General features: G+C 43.6%; 2 protein-coding genes across 8 annotated transcripts in view; one reads left to right on the top strand and one right to left on the bottom strand.

Annotated features, from left to right (window-relative positions):
* Positions 1–591: 591 nt before the first annotated feature.
* fgd1 (FYVE, RhoGEF and PH domain containing 1) lies at positions 592–19941 on the bottom strand. Of its 2 annotated transcripts, none has more exons than XM_077514126.1 (18): positions 19540–19941; positions 10484–10669; positions 10237–10399; positions 9585–10161; positions 7871–7960; positions 7644–7792; positions 7349–7505; positions 6792–6930; positions 5981–6039; positions 5750–5896; positions 5165–5257; positions 4927–5006; positions 4804–4834; positions 4604–4705; positions 4367–4495; positions 4127–4285; positions 1859–2005; positions 592–1633 (listed from the first exon to the last, which is right to left on the bottom strand). In XM_077514126.1, the coding sequence occupies exons 1-18, from the start codon at positions 19694–19696 to the stop codon at positions 1361–1363; spliced, it is 2838 nt and encodes a 945-aa protein (XP_077370252.1). In that variant the 5' UTR covers positions 19697–19941; the 3' UTR covers positions 592–1360. The 2 variants fall into 2 exon arrangements, with proteins under 2 accessions (XP_077370252.1, XP_077370251.1); XM_077514125.1 differs by lacking the exon at positions 19540–19941 and adding an exon at positions 15724–16000.
* Positions 19942–20941: 1000 nt separating this feature from the next.
* Positions 20942–22321, top strand: part of LOC144014342 (arf-GAP with coiled-coil, ANK repeat and PH domain-containing protein 3-like) — a 35042-nt gene continuing 33662 nt past the window's right edge. For 3 of the 6 annotated variants that reach the window (XR_013282450.1, XM_077514123.1, XM_077514122.1), the window contains exon 1: positions 20943–21512. Coding sequence is in view for 4 of the 6 variants with exons in the window: in XM_077514123.1 (XP_077370249.1) it covers positions 21466–21512 (47 nt within the window). In the remaining 2 variants the exon portion in view is untranslated. Of the gene's footprint in view, positions 21513–22321 lie in introns of all 6 variants that reach the window. The other 3 variants (XR_013282451.1, XM_077514120.1, XM_077514121.1) reach the window with 3 other exon arrangements.

Genomic DNA, 22321 nt, shown 5'->3' with positions numbered 1-22321 from the left:
GGAGGAGGAGCACCACATGCTAAAATCAACACACTAAAAATGCACAGTAAAAGCCATGATGGAAACAAACCCAAAAAATGACTACCCAAACATGATGATCCAATGAACAAACGTAATCAAAGCAGAGGAATCAGAGCAGCCGACGAGGTCTTCTTCCTCCCAGTTGCCATCAAATTTCCAGAATAAGATCAGCCTGCTTTAGCACAAAGCGCAAGGTCACCCTCAAAAGAAAGCAATTTAGTTGTGATGCCAGCCAATGGAACTAATTATGTGCCAAGAAAGTCAACAACCCAAAAAGACTTTCAGACATACACGATCATCTTAATGAAGAAACACCATCAAAGTTTTAAACTAAGAATAGCCTAGCTTAGCACAAAGGGCTGGTTTCCTCCCAGGAAGCTAGTCATTTGCTAAGCTAAACTTAAGGCAAAAAAACGTGATGTGAAAACCAAGGTGGAAACACAACCACAAAAAAAAAAAAAAAAAAAAAAAGATTTTCACATAAGAATGGTGATCTTAATGAACAAACGCCATCAAAGTTCCAGAATAAGATTAGCCTAGTTTAACACAAAGAGCATGGACCCCGCCCCCCTCCCCCTCAAATTATGCTAGGCTTAGCCCTACAAACAACATGGTAAAAAAAAAAAAATGCATGGTGAAAGCCAGGTTGGAAAAAAAACAAACAAAAGAAACCTTCCCACAAATACGATGATCTTAATGAACACACATAACCAAAGTTCCAGAATAAGATTGGCCTAGTTTAGCAAAAAGAGCCTGCTCCCTCTCAGCAAGCTAGTTAGTTGCTATGCTAGACTTGCTGCTAAAGGCTTCTTCCCTCCTGCTGACAGTCACGTGACTGCAGGCAAATAAATTATATTTACAAAGGTTGAAGGTTTGGTATCAAGGAAACAACACACACCCACACGCACGCACGCACAACATCCAACATCAGAATGACAGGAAGAAGAAGAGATATTATGACTAGCAAATCTGCATGTCCTCCACCTTTGTTTAGTCTCTTGTATTTTTCCATGAAATCCTCAATGAAACATGATGGAATGAAATAACATGATAAAAACCTGACATTAAAATGAAATTTGGCCATTATGAAGTCATAATCAGCGTCCAAGCGTGTCCCATCAGGACAGGGGTGCAGCATCATCACTTTTGCAGAGAATTATGGATATTGGATGACGTCATCAAAAAGCAGCTTCGGGAGGAAGAGGATTGTGCTTTCATACAGCATGTGATATCACAGCTGTGCAGAGAGGCTCATGGGTAACGTCCCATCTTGTGTCCATGCAGATTAAATAAGATCCAACAGTTGGCCCCACCCCCTGCTTCACTCAAATCAGTCAAATCACGTGTTGTCCCCCTCTGCCCCCTCTGGCTCCTCCCCCTCTTCCTCCACGCTCTCCACGATTGGAAGGTGAGGCTGGGGCTCCTCTCCTTTTCCGGCCCGGGACAACACGTCCATCCATCGGCGCTGGAGCTCCTCTCCGTCCGCGCTAAAATAGAGCGTCAGGTGACTCTGAGAAATTTTAAAGGTGTGTCGGCGCTCCAGGCGGTCACATGACTCTGGGAGGGAAACGTCGAAGCCAATCAGAGGAACGCTGCGCTGTGCCTTCACATCCTGAAAACACATGGCATCATGGGTAATTAATTGCGCATGCAGTGAGGGCAAACTGTGTTCCAAGTTATTAGGGATATATGCAATGATCCAGGCAATATGGTGGACGAGGAGTTTTGAGTCTTCAATAAAGTTGACGCATGTTTTATCAACTGAGAGGATTATAATGTGTAGTAGTAGTGTAATCACAAATTTCCAGTGCGTTCTCGTGTTCCGTTCAGGACCCACCTGAGGAGCTCCATAGATGTAGAGCACCAGGGGTTCATTTTCGGGGATGACGAACCAGGCTTTCTGCCAGCCTCGGCCGCCTCCTTTCTCCATGTGATGCAGGAAGCTGCACATGACGCTGTTCTCGGCCGCCAGTGAGGCTTGTTTCTACGGTGACAGCCAATAAGTCAGAAGTAGGAGTATTGTTGCATTCCAGGAAGGTGGGAAGTTGGACATAACAGATTTGGAATCTCCCAGTTCGGACCTCAAAGCGTTTGAAGCAAATAAACAAGCAAGATGGCTGATTCTGATAAATTGTTTGTTGTTCTGGTTAACAGAGTCAGTCAAAAATCACATTCAGTTATTTTTTTTCAAAGAACTAAATTAATGTTACAATAAATAGATAAATATGCTTATAATAATGTAAATTATGTTTTGCCATTCACGGTCTTTGTCTATTGGGGGTTCGCTATTGCCAATGACGTCAGATTTAAACCGGTCTGTGAATTCTGCGTCTTTTTTTTTTTTTTTTTCCCAAACTTCACAACTCAGATTTCTGGGTTCCTTTGTATACTTCCTGGTATGAAGTCAGAAAAATCCAGTCTCCCACATTCCTAAAATGCAGCATTAGTTCAGAAGTCAATCTTCAAAGCAAGTCACAAGCAGGGTTATTATACAGGGTGATTAAAAAAGAATGACCATATTTCATCATCGAATATTCCCTAAGTAAATGTATGAATCAGAATGAGGGAGTGGATGTTTGAAAGATCAGATTTCCCAGTTTTCTATAATTGTCACGTTGACACTGACAGACTCATGCGTCTGGCAGCGACAGCAAATAAATCCTCTTTGTGTTTGTCCTCCTAGATCTCCTGACCTCACAGTTTGTAATTTTTTTTGTCTGGGGGTTTGTAAAAGATAAAGTCTTTGTTCCGCCATTACCAACTGACCTGGAAAACTTAAAACATCGAATAACAACAGCGGTCAATTCAATTGTGCTTCAACGTGTTTGTGAAGAATTCTCATATCGTATTGATGTTGTTCGTGCTGCAAGGGGAGGCCATATTGAGCACTTGTAATATGTGAAATAAAACTTGACAGTTAGTAGAACACTTTTATTATAAATGTTATTTTTTTGTTACTTTTCATTCATAGAATATTTGATCATGAAATAGGGTCATTCTTTTTGAATCACCCTGTAGTTTGGGAATTTTTCAGTTTAGTTAGTTTTGATTTCATTTTGAGTTTTGATTTTTAAATTTAGTTATTTTTAATTGGTTTTCTGGATGGTTCTGTTAGATTTTATTAGTTCTAGTTATTTAATAAATGTTTCGTTTTAGTTTCATTTCAGTTAGTTTCAGTATTATTTTTATTTTTTTTATTTTTTTTATTTATTTTTATTTTTTTTTATGTGTATTACTTGTGCGCAATATTTAAAAAACACCATGGAAGCGACGTCATCTGAAGGTGCTTTTCTATTGGCTGCTGCTAGATGATGTCACTTCTGTGTGACACTTTCAAACATCCTTATTCCGGTTCATATCAAAATAAATCTACTTAAAATCACATTTAAAATCATACGGAGCCCCTAAGGTGACATGGTAGAAAAAAAAAAACAAAGGTGACAAAGGTGATTGCGTTCCCTCGCAAAGAATGCAAAGTTGTTTTTTTCGCCTACCATGTCACCTTAGCTGCGCCGTAAACACTTCCGGGTCATCTTCCATGTGAACAAAAGCGACGTGTAAACAAAGCAGTGGAAAAATACATGCTCCATCCTAGTCGCTTTGGGAAAGCTTTCCCACTGTTTTGTTTCATGTTTACAAACGTTCCATCCTCGTCGCTCGGCGTTCCCTCACAAAACAACTGCGTTCTCTCGCAAAGACGCAAAGTTTTTTGCGAGGGCACGCAAAGATGTTTTGCGAGGGAACGAAAAGTTTTTTTTTTTTTCTACCATGTCACCTTAGGGGCTCCGTAAAATCATCCCCAAAGGCTCATGCATTCAATTAATTACCAAAGAGTAAAACGAACGGCATTATTGCTATAATTATAGTTAGTTTTGTCAACATAAAATGTAGTTTCAGTTTATTTTCGTTTTTTTTTAAAGAGCATTTTCATTTTTAATTAATTTTGTTAACGAAATTGTTTTTAGAATTTTAGTTTTAATATTTTCGTTAGTATTAGTTAACTAAAATAACCTTGGTCCCAAGTCACTATGGCAACAGTCCATCAAGTCGAGTCCCAGCTAAAGGGTGATCGCAACCGAGACTCCGACTATAACGTCCTTCTCACCTCCAGGATCGAGCGCCTCCTTTGGCTGCTGCCGGCCACGACAGAAGGCGGCGGGGACACGCCCACTAGCATGGCGTAGCAGTCCACGCACACACGGTTGGTGCGGTTGTTGTCGTACGAGAGGCGGGCGCGGAACTCTGAGCATTTCCCACAAACCACCTGAAGGTGAGACAGTAGAGTCTTAGAGGCTTACGGGTGGTCTTCATGGCGACAAAGCGAATGAGCTGTGATTGGACTCACGTGACCGCAGGCCTTGCAGTGGTGGCGCCGCCTGGTGATGGCATTGAACGCCTCCTGGCATTTCATGCACAACGTCACTTCCTTCTCGCGGATTGGCGTCGGCGCGCGTTTCCCCAGCTCGGCGCAGCTCTGATAGATTAAAGTCATTAAAGTCATTTAATTTAAAAAAATTGAATTCTACATATTCTTAATGTCATTATCATTTGTTTTTTTTCATAAGCAAAGAGGCCGTGTTACCGGGGAATGAGGGGGCGTGGACTCGTCATCTCGTAGTGAACAAGTCAGGTGACGAAATGTCTCCATGGTGTGTTCGTGTCTCTGGATGGTGGCCTGAATGGCCTGTAAGACACACACGCACGCACACGCACACACGCATATCCTCTGATTGGTTGATGGCTCAGTGATGCTGTTTGATTTCAAGCGAGTCACGTCCTGACCTGGATCCAGTCTTTCTTCTCATCTTCTGTCCTGCAGAGACACCGGAAGTTAAAAAATGTTAGCAGATGAAACCTCAACGGTCGCACGGTGGTGTATCTCAGCGTCAATAGCATTAGCATTACCTGGCCTGTAGCTCAAGCGAACGCTGCTTGCCGGACACCAAAAAAGTGCGAGGAACCGCTGTGCTACTCATCTCCTTCAGCTGCATAGTAAAACAAATGCTAATTAGGTTTGCTAAAATGCTAACATACTAACAGTTGGTATCCTGACACCTAGCAAGATAGCAACCCAAGTACAAAAACAAAAACATCATGCACCGGTGTCGGGTTAAGATTTCGAATGACAATTGACAAGACTTACCTCCATACCGTCCACATCAATGCGAGCTCGGACACCGTACTTCTGACCAATCAGACGCAGCTTGGGAACGCAGTACAGCAGCCTGTCGTTGAACTGAAGGAGCACAGAGACGGTTAGAACAGGGTTTCTCAAAAATATTGAGGTCCAAGGTAGAAAGGTTTTCAAGGACCTCCCTCATAATTCGAGCGCTTTTCAAAATAGTGACTTGAATCCCTGTTAAACAGACAATTTTCACTGAATCATTTTCACCTTGTCTTGTGTATGATGATAAAGGAGCCCAGTGGAAGGCAAGCAAAAAGTCAATGAACTCTGCCAAAGATTGTTCCCATTTTTACCTTGCAAAAGCAGTCAAGTATTGACAAGAAATTCTACTGGCCAAACACTGAATTAGTGAGGAGTAATTGTTGTAATATGTTTGTTTCATTTGTGCTGGTCCTCTTGTGTTGGCATGCAATTTTTTTCAAATGATAACAAAAGCTGATTCAAAATGCTTCAGGGTCTGGGGACCTCAGTTGAGAAGCACTGGGTTAGACTTCCCACGGGCGCTGATGATGGAGATAGAGAAGGCAGGCAAGCAGTCCATACCAGGATGAGGTATCGATCCTGCGACGTGCCGTTCTTGTTGGACAGTTTGAGGATGTGCCCCTCCTTGATGAGCTCATTGGTCGGATTCACAATGTCCTCTTCGCCGCCCAAGAGCTCGTACACCTTCAGGAGCTTCCGCATTCGCTCCTGAAAGTTACAAAAGCGTCAATCCGAACGGTTGTGAAATTTCTGCTGCTACCCGTTCAGGGAAGCTGTACTAAAAGATCTCACCATCTTCTTGATGGCGGCGTTGGAATGTTCAGCGGCCGTAGCGATGAGCTCTAGAGACTCTGTAAACGGAGAGGATCTTGTCATGACATCAACCAATGTTCAAGGTCGATAGTAATACATTAAAGTTGTATTCAAGGATCTTTTGTCTCTCCGTCTTCCGGGTGGATCATCTTAACAATTGGTTCTCTATCCCGTCAATCAATCTGCCGTAACGACCTCGTGCGTGCTGGTTCTTATCTGAGCATGCGCACCCGCCCCCGGCCCCACCCCCGCGGACGAGCAAGGGAGCTGATAGGATGTCTGTCATGCGCATTTTTTAAAAAGTGACACACGGACGTTTGGCTTCTACTTTTTGAGAAGATCCTTGAACACACCTTTAACTCATTCACTCCCAGTCATTTTCATCGAAGCAACCCCCTTTGCTCCCGGCTGTTTTACTGGATTTTGATTTTGAGTTTGCAAGGCCCACAAAATATTGTGTTCTTTTACTATAAAAACATGGAACCTATCAAAAGAAAGATTGGAGTCTCTTTTTTCATCAGGTAAAAATGATATTTCTGTCTGTTTCTATTTTGCAGCAATTAGCATTAAATATAGCTAAGTTTTATTATTCACAAATCTTTTTAAAACTGTGAGGAAAAAAGCTTGTTGCAACATGGTGCATTTGATAAATTCTCAATAATATAAATGTCAAATCCTTATCAATCTGCTTAAGGCTGTCAGTAATCAAGTTGCTATCTTGCTAAATCTATCATGTCAACATTTGATCAATTTTAATCATGAAATACAGTAAATGATGATGTGTGCGTACTCTGAGCATCCTTGTAATCTGGCGCATCCTCAGGCAGGCGGTGCAGATAATCTTTGAGCAGGAGTTCATATCGAGGAATCCTTTGGACTGGCTCCAACATGTGATGTTGGAGTGTCAGGTTAGCGCAGCGCTCATCCCTCTGACACACAAACACAAACATCCATCAACATGTACACATACACGTTTTGACTAAAACCTCTTCGGAAGAGAACCTTGTTTCAGACTGGAACATTTTCTTACCTCGGTTCAGGTCTCTCAGTCGCTGGACTACAACTCTATCTTAGTAATAGTTACTTTTCTGGAACTAGGATCTTCTATTAGGACTAGCTGGGTGTGGTGCTTACAAACATATCTTTCAACTCAACTCGTCTTTTTTTTTTATATAGCACTAATAAAGGGTAAAGCAGTTAACTATAGAGTCAAAGCAGAATTAAAACTTTAACTCAAGAGAGAAAGCTTTAAAGCTTTAACTTTGACAGCTCTAATTTATATTAATGTCCAGATTTAACATTTGAATTTTGACCGTCCTAATTATTGTGACGAAGGGCGTCAGGCACCTGGATGTCGTGTATGATGCTCTTGAACAGAGCCGACCTCTCCATCCACGTGTTGACGAGCTCCATGGCATGGTCGAAGTTCTTCACATACTCGCCGTACATCTTCAGGAAGGGTGCAAGCTTTTGCAGGATGTCTCCAATGCGTGGGCTCGAGTCCCTAAGGATTTTTTTTCAAAAACATAATCTGTGAAACCAATTCAGAGACACTTCTACCATGCCATAGCACACTGGTGGGTTGCCTGGTTTGCATATCTGACACAAAAACTCTTCGTCACGCAGTTCGAGACCAACTCACCACTCCTCCATGCGCTTTTGCAGGGCTGGCAGAAGGAACTGCTGGTGGAAGCAGTAGATGGAGCAGATGTTGGAGAAGATTCCGTGAATTACGTCACATGGGAAAGAAGAGCGGGAGCGTGCTTCCTCCAGTAGCCGGGCGCAGAAGACCTGCAAGGAACAGCAGTGCATCAGTTGACTACTTGTGCCCGGACTGTGTGTGAAGGTTGTGTTGCCGTGGAGACCTACCTGGTCCAATAGGTAGAGTTTGGACACGTAGGAGATCTCTGTGTGAAGGAGCTCGTTGGCAATGTTGAACACCCTCTGCTGGACGGACAGCTGGAAGACATGTGATGATGTCTGTGACAGGCATCGGTCAAAATATGTTGACGATCAAGAATGATCACCCTCGACAAAGAGGACAACAATTAAAACTCATTGACTCCCAGCCATTTTCACTGAAGTAACCACCTTCGCTCTCGGCTGTTTTACTGGATTTTTACTGATTTTGGAAGGCCCATTGCTATAAAAACATGGAGCCTAAAAAGAGAAAGACAAGAGTTTTTTTCTTTCACCAGTAAAAAAACATATTTGTATCTGTTTCCATTTTGCAGCAATTAGCATTAGAATATAGCTAAGTTTCATCATTCACAAATCATTCACAACAAAGAGCTTGTTGCAACATGGCCCTGGTTGATCTCTTATACTCTGCTGCCACCTGCTGGCCGTTTTTTGTAATAACTACTAGTGCTTCAACCATTTTCTTCATTTCAGAGGCTGCATCAAAGCCTTCTGTATGCTCTAAAAACATTTAAAAAAATAAAAATAAAAACAAAACAAAAAAAACATTAAAAAAACGTATAAATATGTTTTTGGGACCATGGTAATATTTAAAATAGAACGTGTTTACACGTTTTGGGAGCAAATGAGTTAAGTAGGTCCTGGAGCTTCTATAGGTGTCGATGTCCTACAGCAGGTTCTAGTGGTGCGCAAAGGAGTTCCAGGAACCCACTATAAACTTACGAACGTGGGTATTAAGAACTTTCCTAGAGGTTCTATTCATCTATATGCTACTGCAAGTTTTGGTGGTGATCAGTGATGTTCCGATATGTCACTACATAGTCATGAATGTAGGCATTAACAAAGGTTCTAGGTTCCAGAACATATTTTAGTAGTAAGCAATAAATTCTGGAAGTATGCTACAAGGTTGTGAAATGGGTATTAAGAAGGTTCTAGAACAGGGTTCACCAATTCCAGTCCTCGAGGTCCAGAGTTCTCCAGGTTTTGGATGTTTCCGCCTACTACCAACACACCTGATACTAAAGATCAGGATCTGCATGCTACAAAAGTTGGGACAAAAGGGACAAAAGGGACAAAAGTTATAGTCGTGATCAAGGAAGCTCTGGTAGTCCACTACAATGTACTGAACATTAACTCATTGACTGCCATTGACGGAAAAAGACGTCAAATAATGCATTTTTGCTGGGCTGGCAGTGAATGTGTTAAACACAATGTGCCAATATATTTTGTGATTATATTGCAGCATCCTTTTTTCCTTTTTTCTTTTTTTAAGGCAAATTTTGCTTAGAAATCCGTCAATTTTGGTTACATCTCATCTAAACTCATTGACTGCCATTGACGGAAAAAGACGTCAAATAATGCATTTTTGCTGGGCTGGCAGTGAATGTGTTAAGGAGATCTTAAAGAAGGTCCCACAATAGGTGTTCTACATGTTCTATTAGTAACTAAAAGGTTCTGGAAGTCCGCTACAATGTCGTGGATGTTGGTATTAAGAATGTTCTGAAGGTTCTTTAGTCCAGAGGTGCTAGTGACGATCAAGGAGATTCTGTTGGAACCACTCTGTGTCATAGTAATGACAACGAGCTGGAAGCAGGTTTGTTCCATCCATTTATGGTTACCACTGCGATTCTCAGTAGAGTCGGTTGACAGCTTCCTGTCTTACCTCAGCCAAGTCTTGTCTCGGGGCTGAAAGCACCAAAGTGAGCTCCCCCTCCTCCTCCTCCTCCTCCTCTAGGTCACTGTCCGCATCCTCCGAGAAGTCTCTCCTCCTGGACGCGCCCCTCGCCTCGCCCTCCTCGCCGGCGTACGAGGACGAGCTGGAGAGTCGGGGAAGGCCGCAGGAATAAACTCCGCCACCACCGCCACCGTCGTCCACACCCACAAAGCAGAGCTCCTCGCTGTGTGACGGCGAGCTGATACTGTCGATGCCACTGTCACGATTGGCCAGCTTGCCATCCGTCTGCGAGGAGGAGGGGAGGGACAAACGCTCGGGCGGCAGACCCGATTGATCGGACGGCAGACGTTCGCTTAGCTCCACGGAAGCCGGCTCTTCTGGCCCCTCCACTTCCTGAACATCATCATCGTGACGTTTGACCTCAGGAAGACCCCGCTCGTCCTCCTCGGGGACAGCGGGAGCTGACGATGATGACGGTGGAGATGAAGGTCGAGATAATGGGTTGTCGAGGAGGCGGGGACACAGGGCTCCCCCGGTGATGTCAGGAACCATGATGATCTGCTCACTGTAACATATCAATTCATGTGATAACCTATCAATAACGTACCACCAACATGATAATATAAGTGACATCTCTTACCGCTCAAACTTCTCGATAAGTGACAGAACGCAGGTGGGTGAAGCATGGTCCTCGGGACGGGAGGGCTTGAAGGGCGGAGGAGGGGGCAGCGGCTTGTCCGGCGCTCGGGGTCGGCTCCTCAACGCTCCCACCTGATGCTGCAGGTGGGGCGGCTTGGGTGGGACTGCGGAAGTAGGGAGTCAAGGTCATTCAGTAATTCCATGCATTTGTGCTGTAGTTATTGCTGTCAACTGCAGGTGGCACTCACCTTGAGGCTTCGGTCCGAGCAGAGGAGGCCGGCTTTTACATAGCTGAGGTGGTCCGGTGTCGTTCACTTCCTCCTCCTGGAGCCCGGTGGGACTTGAGGAGGAGGAGGTGGGTTGTTGAGGGCCACAAGGAGGCTCCAGAGAGAGACTCTTCGCCAGCAAGCTAGGACTCAAGGAGGACGGGGGGCCTGGGAGGGCAATAAGGGTGGAAGTTCTTGGCTTGTCAATGAGTGTTCAGCTAACATCGGCTAGAATGCTAACTTGTGAAATAGCTTCTTAGCTCCAGATACATGAAAGCATACATGAAAGCATTACATACATGTTATTTCTACAGGTAATTTACAGGTAATTTCTACGTACATGTTAGCTGTGTCTAGATGTTCCACAGCAGGTTGTAGTGGTGAGCAATCGGGTTATCATAGGCAAGGTTGTAAATGTGGGCACTACATTTTACAGATCATGTAATTTTTTTTATGCACAATTCTTAACAATGATTTTTTTTTTTTTTAAAGGTAGGATACATATAAATGTTAAGAACAAGTTTACTTCTATAAATCTTTCCAAGTGTTTACTTTTTCAAATGATCACTTCTCCAACATTCTTTGGAAAACTGTGCCACTGCTCGTGAGATATTTTTAGAACAGGCTCCTTTGGTCCTATTTTGGAGTTACCTGGCGGGGAGGGGGGCCTACTCGAGTCACATGACTTGAACTCAAGTTGATTTAAATTGCAAATTTTCTGATAGTAAATAATTTATTGCAAAAAAAAGTTATGAAAGACTTGACTTGATTTTGACTTAACAATGGCTTGAGAAGTCATTCTGTTTACATTTTAAAATCTTTTTTTTTTCGGTGTACCTTTTATTTTTCAACAAAAATTTGTGTCGTGCCATTCAGGCAATCACGGCAATGACAGCCACTAGTGTTGCCACAGACAGGGGCTGAGGCAACCTCATTTAGCAAGTATCACCAAAGATGAATACTGTACTTTTGCGTTCAAGGATTATCGTTTTGATGAAACCAAGAAAAAGACAATAACAACTTACAAGATTTGAAACTCAAAAATAAGAGACACAACATCTACGACGTTTGCTTTCACCTGTCAGATGCAGGTAAGCTTGCGGTGTGAACTGTGAAGTTAAGCTATCTAGTTTAGCTTGACAGTTTAGCTCAGCAATAACTGGTCAACAATTAAACTAAACTTGATATTGTTTATGCGTTGAATTGAGAAGACGATAAAGCAATAGATAAGACACCCTGGAAAGTGCATCTTGATACGGTACCATCAAAAAACTGAATGTTATTTAAGCATAGATTAAACATAAACTCCACTTTGAGTATACTTGAGTAGTTCAAGTGGTGAGCGTGTCCGCCATATTTGATGTGGAAAATGTGGTGAAATAATACAGGACAACTCATTTAACTTCAGAAAGTAACAACCTACAAAGTACACAAAGTTTATTCGTCTCATTCACCCATTTACACACACTGATAGATTTGGGAAATAGACTGGCACTAAAACAACATTTGTCGTTTTTAAATCTGGTGATTATACATGTTTACGGCCACGTTTATGTTTCAATATTTATCATCACAGTAGCAGTCTGACACTCATACAAACATACAAAAATAACATACACCCTTCTAAACATTTCTTGACAATAACATGTTACACGTGATCTCATTAGTCGAAACATGACATTATGATTAATATTACATTTGTGGAATATGAGCTATGCCGCAAATTCCAGCCCTTTTTTTCCATCTCAGTGTCATGTCTGGGTTACGTTTGAGTAGAGTTCATGACTATGCGCCAGAGTTCACGACACCTTACGTGTCTTTTTGGGTATTGATGTAACTGCATCCAGTTTCAGCTAGTTTTGGCTGGACTTTGTGATGTCAGGAATCTTTTATGCTATATGATGTTTGTTGATGTCCGGAACTATCTGTAATTACTGGGTTAACAGCCAATCAGATAATTCCATGTCAGTACTAGTACTCACATGTCTAGCCACAACCAATAAGATTGATTGACAGTCTATTTAAGGGTCTGTGAATTGTGTTTTGCCGGATTATTGTCCACCTGTTCTGTGTACAGCGTCTCAGAGTTTCTGCCTCTCAATGAGAATAAATAGATAAAACCTTATTTGTGTCTGCGTTTGGGATCCTACCTCAGCACACAACCCTCAGGGGGCGGCCATTTTGCCACTTGCTGTCGACCGACGATGACATCACACTTGCGCAGGGCTCAGGCATCACACCTCACCTGTTTTCTGAAGCTGAGCTGTGACTGGTTGTTAGATGAGACCTGAGCAACTGTGATGTAATTTTCACTCGACAGCAAGTGTAAAATGGCTGCCTTCTGATATTGATAAAACTGCTGAATACAGCATTTAGACTTGTGGGGCTGCAGAAAACATCTTATTGTGAAGATTTTATATTTTATTGTATTTATTTATTTATTTATTTATTTATTTATTTATTTATTTATTTTTTGGGGTGGGTGGGGGGGGGGGGTTGACTTCCCCTTTAAGTGTTTACATTGGTGTTGAACAGTACAGTGTTTCCCAACCCTGGTCCTTGGGGAACACCTATCCAGCTTGTTTTCCACGTCTCCCTTCAAAAACACAGGTGAGGATCATTATCTGGCTTCTCCAGAGCTTGTTGATGAGCTGGTTATTGGAATCACCTCTATTGGAATAGGGAGACATGGAAAGCATGCTGGATAGTGTTCCCAAGGACCAGGGTTGAGAAAAACTGGTCCAGCAGCTTCTAGTGATGAACGAGGTTGTGATTGGACATATGTTTGTGAATGTTAGAAGGTTGTAGCGTTTCTATGGGTCAAGATGTTCTACAGCAGGTTGTAGTGGTGATCAGTGAGGTTGTAAAGTATTATTTTTTGGCTTTGGCCTTGAATGGACAGGACAGCTAGAGGAGAGACAGAGGGAATGACATGCAGGAAAGAGCTGCTTGGTATGGGACTCGAATCAGGGTTGCCTGCTCTGAGGGCGAGCCTCGATGCATGGTGCAGATGTTATACCAGTGAGTTAAAACCCCCATCAGCGAGGTTCTAGCAGTCCACTTACACTACAAGGTTGTGACTGTGCAGATTAAGGTTCCAGAGGTTCCACTAGTCCAGATGTACCACAGGTTACATGATCAAATAGTTTTCCTCTATGATGTCATTGTCATGAATGTGCGGTCAGGAAAATGGATGGATGGATGGAAATATTCAAATATCCAAATTTAAGCTGTCAGAAAGGGACGAAAGGTAGATGAAATAGGTAATAAAAAAAATGAAACATGTCTAAAAAGTGACCATAAAATGTTCAAAAAGGAAGAGGAAAAGCACACAAATTTAATTTTTTAAAAATTGCCATATAATGTACACAAAATTGCCAAAAAACGTTAAAAAAAAAATATTTGAAAAAGGCAGAAAAGAATACGTTCAAAAAGTAACCATGAAATGTCCAAAAAACAAAAGAAAGGCAGAAAATTACCACAAAATGTCTTTGAAATTGCAAAAAAAAAAAAAAAAAAAAAAAAAAAGTCAGAAAATTCACTTTAAAAATAGGCAGAAAAGAAAATGTTCAAAAAGTAACCATTAACGTTTTAGTGGTGATCATTTACATTCCAGTAGTCCATTATACAATTGTGAATGTAAGCATTAAGATGGTCCTACAAAGTTTAAGTCTAGATGTTCTACTGTAGGTAGTAGCAAAGAGTCTGGTATTCTACTAAGATCTGGCAAATGTGGGCATTAGGAAGGTTCTACAGGTTGAAATGTCCTGCTATATAGTTCAAGTGGTGATCAAGGATGTTCTAGTAGGCCACAGCATGATTTAGAATGTAGAAAGTTCTCGGGTTCCTATAGGGCTAAATATTCTAAAGTGGGTTATAGTGATGATCAAGGAGATTCTGGTAGTCCACAGCAAAGTTGTGAATGTGAGAATTAAGAAGGTTTTAGAGGTTTCTATATTTCAAGAGATCTTTTAGTGCTGGTTCTAGTAGCGATCAGCGAAGGTCTGGTAGGCCACTACAAGGGGTTCTTAATAGGGCGTTAAGTATGTTGACCTGGTTGACCTGGTCTAGCATTTTCAAGGAGGTCATGGTTGTAAATGTGGAAGGTAATTTCTACAGGTCAAGATGGTCTGTAGCACGTTCTAGTGGTGACTAAGGCTATTCTGGTAGTCCACTATGATTTAAGAAGTTGAATAGTTTGGTTCTAGTGATGATTAAATGGGTTTGGTTAGGGTAGGCCATTAAAAGGTTGTAAAGATGGTTGGTTCATGATCAAATGGGATCTGGTATTCAGAAGGCATGTTCTACTGACGGCGGCACGGTAGTCGAGTGGTTAGCACGTCTGCTTCCCAGTTCTGAGGTCTCCGGTTCGAGTCCAGGCTCGGACCTTCCTGGGTGGAGATTGCATGTTCTCCCCGTGCCCACGTGGGTCTTCTCCGGGTACTCCGGTCTCCTCCCACATTCCAAAGACATGCATGGCAGGTTAATTGGGCGCTCCGAATTGTCCCTAGGTGTGCGTGTGAGTGTGGATGGTTGTTCGTCTCTGTGTGCCCTGCGATTGGTTGGCAACCAGTCCAGGGTGTCCCCCGCCTACTGCCCAGAGCCAGCTGAGATAGGCGCCAGCAGCCCCCGCGACCCTTGTGAGGAATAAGCGGTCAAGAAAATGGATGGATGGATGTTCTACTGACGGTCCTGTGGGTATGAGCAGTACTGTTGAAGGAACCAATCGCGGGTGCAGATTCTAGTCTAGCTGACATTGTAGTGCTGGTTCTAGAGGTCATTGTTGGCTCTGATGTGACTGAACTGGGCCTGAACGTGCACACACATGGACGTGCGCTCGTCGTGTGCGTGCGAGCGAGAGAGGGGGTGTGTCTGCACTAAGATGAAGGTCTCCCCATCAGCATCATCATCATCGAAGGACGAGTGAAAGCACGCACGCACGCGCGCGCGCACGACATGCCAACTGTGATATGGCGACGGAATCGATCCGCAACGGGCTCGTGCACGCGCCGACGAGCAGCACATCTGCTGGCATCAGACGCAGTGGCGTGCACGCGCGCCACACTAGCCTACATTTGATTCACTGCGGCGAGATGTCGGTCAGTGCGTGCGCGTGCGGAGGCTTTTATGACCCCCCCATTGGCGCACGCGCGCGCCAATGCAGCGCAGTGGGGGGGTGCGTGTGTGTGCGTGTGTGCGTGCGTGCATGCATTCGCGCTCACCTCTGCTCAGGCTGCTTCTGTCCATGTACATCGCACAACACAACACCAGGCCGCTCATGAACGACGATGTTGACGATGGCAGACCGCGGCTCACCCGGTCCACATGCACGGAGAAGAAGAAGAAAAAGGGAAAGAAAAAAGAAAGGAGAAAAAGAGTAGACCGCGAAACCGGCTCCTCGTTCGGGTCCGCGCGCGCGCAAGCCGCAGAGAGAGAGAGAGAGAGAGAGAGAGAGAGAGAGAGAGAGAGAGAGAGAGAGAGTGTGTGTGTGTGTCGGGGTGTGTGTGCGTGTGTGTGTGTGTGTGTGCGGGGGTGTGCGTGTGCGTGTGTGTGTGTGTTGGTGTGTGTGTCAGTGTGACAGAGAGAGAGAGAGAGCAGCTCAGCAGCAGACTGCTATCTGGACAGAGATGTATATTAGTAGCGCTTGATTCGAGCAAGCGGATTGACCGGAGGCGGGTTTTGCAGCAGCAAGAAAGCGAAATGTGGAGAGGGTGGGTGTGTCTTCTTCTTCACTTCTCCCTTCACTTTTGGTCTCCTTGACAACGAGATAAATTCCAACTAGACGCATGCGTGACATTCGCGTATGGAGTTAGAATCATGCCAAAATGCCGTAAACACAAAAAACGTGATCTACGTACACAAAGAAGCATATATTCAATTACAATAACAAAAAAAATCTTTTAACTGCAAAAAACAAAAAAATGTTTTGCGTACGTAAAAACCAATTTTACAATTACGGATAAAACTCACGTGACTTTTGGCAGTGATATTCTGCCGAGCAGTTTTACGTGCCGAAAACCCAAGATCCACACGCGCAAAGCCAGTAAACTTTACAGCAGGGGGCGCTGTTGAATCAGCGCCGTATTGAGAGAGAGTTTGGCCAACTCGTTGAAGAACGACTGCGCTGTGATTGGTCAACTGCTGGCCACATGACACATAGACGCCTTGTCGTTACATGCCGCTGCGATTACGTAATGTATTGCATTAGGCTTTTATGGCGTTCACAATCACAAACTAAAGTATTTTTAAAAAGTAACATGGCACACCACTCATTTGACGAGGTAGAAAGCTGCAGTGTGCAGTCCCACCTACATCAAATCGTGGTATTTTACTTACTTTATTTAACCCTAAAGTTAACCCTGCATCATAACGCCACTGCCTGGTTGTAATTGTGAACAACGCCATGCTGAGCAACACGGCATAATTGCAATATGTAAGTGATAACAACAATAGAAACGGCAATTGCACCAGCACCATGGTAACGACAAGGCGTCCATATGTCATGTGACCAGCAGTTGACCAATCACAGCGTAGTCGTTCTTCAACGAGTTGGCCAAACTCTCTCTCAATACGTCGCTGATTCAACAGCGCCCCCTGCTGTAAAGTTTACTAGCCTTGCGCGTGTGGATCTTGGGTTTTCACGTTTTGTGTACGTAAAACACGTTTAGTGTACGTAGATCAGGTTTTATGTACATAGATCACTTTTTGTGTATGTAGAGCACACGTTTTGTGTATGTAGATCGGGTTTCGTGTACGTAGAACAGGTTTTGTGTATGTAGATCACGTTTTGTGCACGTAGATCAGGTTTAGGTACGTAGATCACGTTTTTTGTGTTTACGGGGTTTTTGGCATGATTACAAAACATGAGGGACACATCTGGCTGAGAACTACTGTCGACGTCGATTCATTGGTGCAATTTGTGCGAAAACGACCATAACTTTCGAATTTGACCGGCTGTAACCTTGACAACACGTTGGCGTGCTGTCAAGGAGAATCGCAGAAGGTATTGCGGGAAATGTGGGCATGATGTCGTTTTTTAGATTTTGTGGTTACATTTAATAAATCGTTAAAAAATGACATAAATGTCTCTTATTTTCTTTACAGTTTGATGTACGTGACAATAATGTGGGAATTGAGAAGGTTCTCGAGGTCTAGAAGGCTCTACAGGTGATCAAGGAGGTTCTGGTAATGCAAGAAAAGGTTATGATTGGGTGTTAAAGGCACGGTCTCCCGTTTTCACTCAGGAAAATGCACTATAAAAATACAGGATGTATACACATGAACCCCTTCTCAGTCTACACATCTGGGCTTCTGTTAATGTGTGGTGGTAATTCCACTCACTCACACGAGTGAGTTAGTGAGTGAGTGAGTGAGTGAGTGAGTGAGTGAGTGAATGAGTGAGTGAGTGAGTGGAAAAAAAATCCGTGCATGCTGTCAAGTTGCCGCGGGAGTAACGTCACGGCACCGTCTGCGACACAACCCCCGCCACCCCCCTCCCGAGTGAAAACGGAAGACCGTGCCTTTAAGAAGGTTTCAGAGGTTGAAAGGGGAGTTCAGTCTATGTGCTACCGAAGGTTTTAATGGTCATCAAGGAGGTGCAGTTGCACTTCAAGTTTGTGATTGTGGCTATTAGGATGCTTCTAGAAGTTGTACAGGTCTAAATGTGCTGCAGAAGTTTCAAGTGATCAAGGTAATTTGAATAGTCCACCACAAGTATTAGGGAAGTTATGTCAGTTCTCCAGTTCAAAATTTTCTATTGTTGTCAGACACAAGGAAATTCTGGTCGTTCACCTCAAGGGTTTGATTGGGGCTATTAAGAAGACTCATGAATGAAGCTCTGGCGAAGACCCAGTCACCCAGGACACGCTGGAGTAAGGACTGTTGCTGGAGTCTAAAAGTTCATACTAGTGGTGACTGAGGAAGTTTCTGTAGTCCACTACAAGGTAGTGATAGGATATTAGGAAGGTTCTACCAATTCTACAAGTCTAGATGTTTGTTTTTTTTAATAACAGGATGGTCTGGTTGTCTATTACAGGTTTGTGACTCTCAACTCAGCTGAACTCAACAGGAAGCTTCTAGAGGCTGTATAGCTCTTGATGTTGCACAAAAGTTTCTAGCAGTGATCAAGGCAGTGTCAAATGTCATCGATAAGGTAGTAAATCTTACTATTAAGGAGATTCTACAGGTCTAAATGTCCTCCAGAATGATATAGTGGTGATCTGCCTGTCAATCATGTGGAGTAAAACTGGCTGGATAATCATGCATGTGCACCAATATCACTGTGGTGAAGCCTGGGTGACCAAAACAAACACACTCCAGATGTTCACTGTCAAAGCCTCCAATAACACTCCTACACCTATCACACACACACACGCATACGCACACACGGTAGCAAACAGGCAACAGGAAGTGATAAAGAGAGGACAGTCATTAAATCAACACCACCCCTCCCCGGCCCTCTATGTCCAGAGTTGAAAAACAAGGACACACAAACACAACTATAACATCTGAGGGGGGGAAAAAAACACTCTGCCATCATCATCTGCTTGCTTGACCTTTGACCTTACACCCCACCTCACAAACACATGCACACATTAAAGAGGGTGTGTGCGCGCGTGTATGCCTTTGTCTCTCTAGGTCACTGGGTCACTCACTACTACTTTGGAGTGTGTGTGTGTGAAAGTCCAGCAGCTGAATCTATTTTTAGTGTTCATGTGTGGGCCGATGTATGTTGGGAATCAAGGGAAGTGGGGCTAAGTGAAGTGCAGGATTGGGAGGGGGGTGTTGGTGGAAGACTGTGACATCAGTACCCTGAGAACCTGTCACTGCTATCATCAAGGAGAGATGAGCAAACACTGAAATGTTATGATTTTATCATTAAAATAAACAAAGTTTCATACAGATTTCAAATGCTTTTTTTTTTTTTTTTTCCTTATCTACGAATGAAATGGTGCGTCTGTCCTTTTCAAAACAAAATGTGGCTCTTGAACTCAAATGTTTGCCCAACCTATGGTGGTACTGTTGTTGTAGTTACTCACCTGTCCTGCTGGCGGCGCTGTTGTCGAGGTGGTAGGAAAACCTCATGGTACTGAAGTGACTGGAGAAAGACGACGTATGCGGCGGAGTAGGAGGAGGGGGAGGGGGAGAAGGGGGAGGAGGGGGGAGGCCGAGCAGGGCGCTACGAGTCCGGTTCATGGGTTCAAGGCTCAATGCTGGGTCGGGAGCGTCCCACCGCTTCTCCCGCCCTCGTCGTCCTCCCGTTCGCTCACATCTTCTCCTGGTGTCCACTGGCTCCACATGCTCCCCACACCACCAAAGTGGAAACTCAGCAGTTTCCTGCCGACTCAGCGACGCTCCAGATTCATTATCTCATTCTGCATAGTTAACACACAAACACACACGTCCTGATGGACATCGGTGTCCCGGCTGGTCCAGTTCTAGACTTTTGTGTGAAAATGGGAGCTGAAGTGAACGTTAAACGTTGCAGCTCCGCCTCTGTCTGGACATTTGATCCTAGACCCAGCCCCGTCCCCCCACAGCCTCCCAAAGACTCTGTGGTCTGGATTTCATTTTCCCTCCTTTCTCGCTTCCTGAAACTTGAAGCAAAGGAAAACTGAGGGAAAAATTCCTGGAGTCTTTTTTTTTTTTTTTCCTGGTCAGCCTCCATCAGAAGCAGTCTGCACTGGAGGGTCACGTTAGGGTTTGACTGTTGGATGGACCACCAGGGTTTACACATATGGAATTTATTTTTCTATCTATCTATCTATCTATCTATCTATCTATCTATCTATCTATCTATCTATCTATCTATCTATCTATCTATCTATCTATCTATCATCTGTCTGTCTGTCTGTCTGTCTGTCTGTCTGTCTGTCTGTCTGTCTGTCTGTCTGTCTGTCTGTCTGTCTGTCTGTCCGTCCGTCCGTCCGTCCGTTCATCCAGCCATCCATTCCATCCAGCCATCCTTCCATCCATCCAACCATCCCTTTACCACAATTTATTGCGAGCGGAAACATAACATTATGACACATACCTGTATGTGCACACGCACTTGCACAAGTGTGTCAGCCAAAATTTCATTTTATTGACACAGTATTATTTATCTGCAGTTTAATTCGATTGTGCAAGGTGGATGGATATGAGGGGGCAGAGGGGCCTTACTCAGAAGCGTCAATGCACGGTATTGGCCACCTGGTGGCAGCATCTTTGCAGCAAAAGCTTATGAGTTGGACAACTTTTGCCTTCTCGCTCTGATAGAATTGAACTACCTCTATCTATCTCTCTGATAGAATTGAACTACCTCTATCTATCTATCTATCTATCTATCTATCTATCTATCTATCTATCTATCTATCTATCTATCTATCTATCTATCTATCTATCTATCTATCTATCTGTCTGTCTGTCTGTCTGTCTGTCTGTCTGCCTGTCTGCCTGTCTGCCTGTCTGCCTGTCTGCCTGCCTGTCTAGCGTGATGTCAACCAACCATTCATTCATTCGCACACGGAGGGGCGGTGAATTACTGTGCTGCGTTCATGAATAACATGGGAATTATTGCTTCTAATGCTACTACGAAATAACACGAGTTCTTTACGTAGAAAGAAACGTTGCCGTTTGATAGACACTGATTTATTGTACTAGTTGCAGTTGGTTTAACGTGTTGGTGGCCCTATATCTATGTCCAGACACAGTATACTGTATTCATCATTGTGTGGCATCATGTCCTTTAGCGTGCATCTGTAATTGCTACGGAATACTAGAATTTCAGAGCTCGGCTGGAGGATCTTGAATGCCCCAATGTACTGGGGCGTGTGGGCCTAGCTCCTCAATCTTCAGTCGGCGGGAGCGTGGTGGCTCGAAAGGAAGGCTGCCAAGCCACGACAGGAGCCGAACCGATCCGAACGGACCACCTGGACATGCCCCGTGCCTTGTGAGGACGAATAACAGCCCGCCGGGACGCCAACATGACGGTGGATTTTGAAGAATGTGTCAAAGATTCGCCCCGCTTTAGGTGAGTGAGTGATGCGTTTAAGTGTTTGTCCACTGACTGAGTAGATCGATTGGAACCAAAATGGGGGTCGCCTTGAAACATGCTTGTTTTGTTCTGATTTCAGAGCTCTTCGAACTTAGTTCATTTTCCCAACTCACATAATTTAAGTTCGAAGATAGCCTGACTCCTCCGCACCGAACGTCATCAAACAAAAATGTCACAAAAAGTATACGCTGGTCATTCCAGAATAGGGGGACAATTTTAGACACCAACTGAATGTTGTTTGCAGAAAAAACAGCTGCTATTAATCTACCATATTATTATCATTCGGCAGCTCACAAATAAATGAAATACATGTTTAAAAAAAAAAAAAAGAAGATATATTTAGTTTGTCAAAGCATGTCCCCACAATTCTAGAATGACACCTGCACCGAAATAATAATCTCTCAATGGACTCACAAATTGAAGGTAATTGTTCCTTCTGCCATCTAGTGGGATAACAGTGATTTTTTTTTTCTGCCTGTCTTATGTGGGTTCCTAATAGATGAAGAATGTTACATTATTTGTAGTAAATAAAAAATGTTCTGACCAGTTAATTGAAATGACAGTTTATTTTCTGTGGCCCGCCCGATGATCTCTGATGCCGCAGCGGTTGGTGATCACTGAATGTTTTTGTTTTCTTTATGGAGCTCAGAAAACAAAACAAAACAAAAACAAAACAGAATCCATCGTTGCATGGGTTGCTTGTTTTTTGTCTCCATGCTGTTTTCTGTAGTGTGGCGTAAACAGTGGCTTATTTAAGATAGAAACTGCCCGACTAAAACAGAGTG

The sequence above is a fragment of the Festucalex cinctus genome, chromosome 2, assembly GCF_051991245.1.
Source record: "Festucalex cinctus isolate MCC-2025b chromosome 2, RoL_Fcin_1.0, whole genome shotgun sequence".
NCBI lineage: Eukaryota > Metazoa > Chordata > Actinopteri > Syngnathiformes > Syngnathidae > Festucalex > Festucalex cinctus.
Note: the sequence above shows the minus strand (reverse complement) of the source record. Positions and strands in the feature narration are given on the sequence as shown.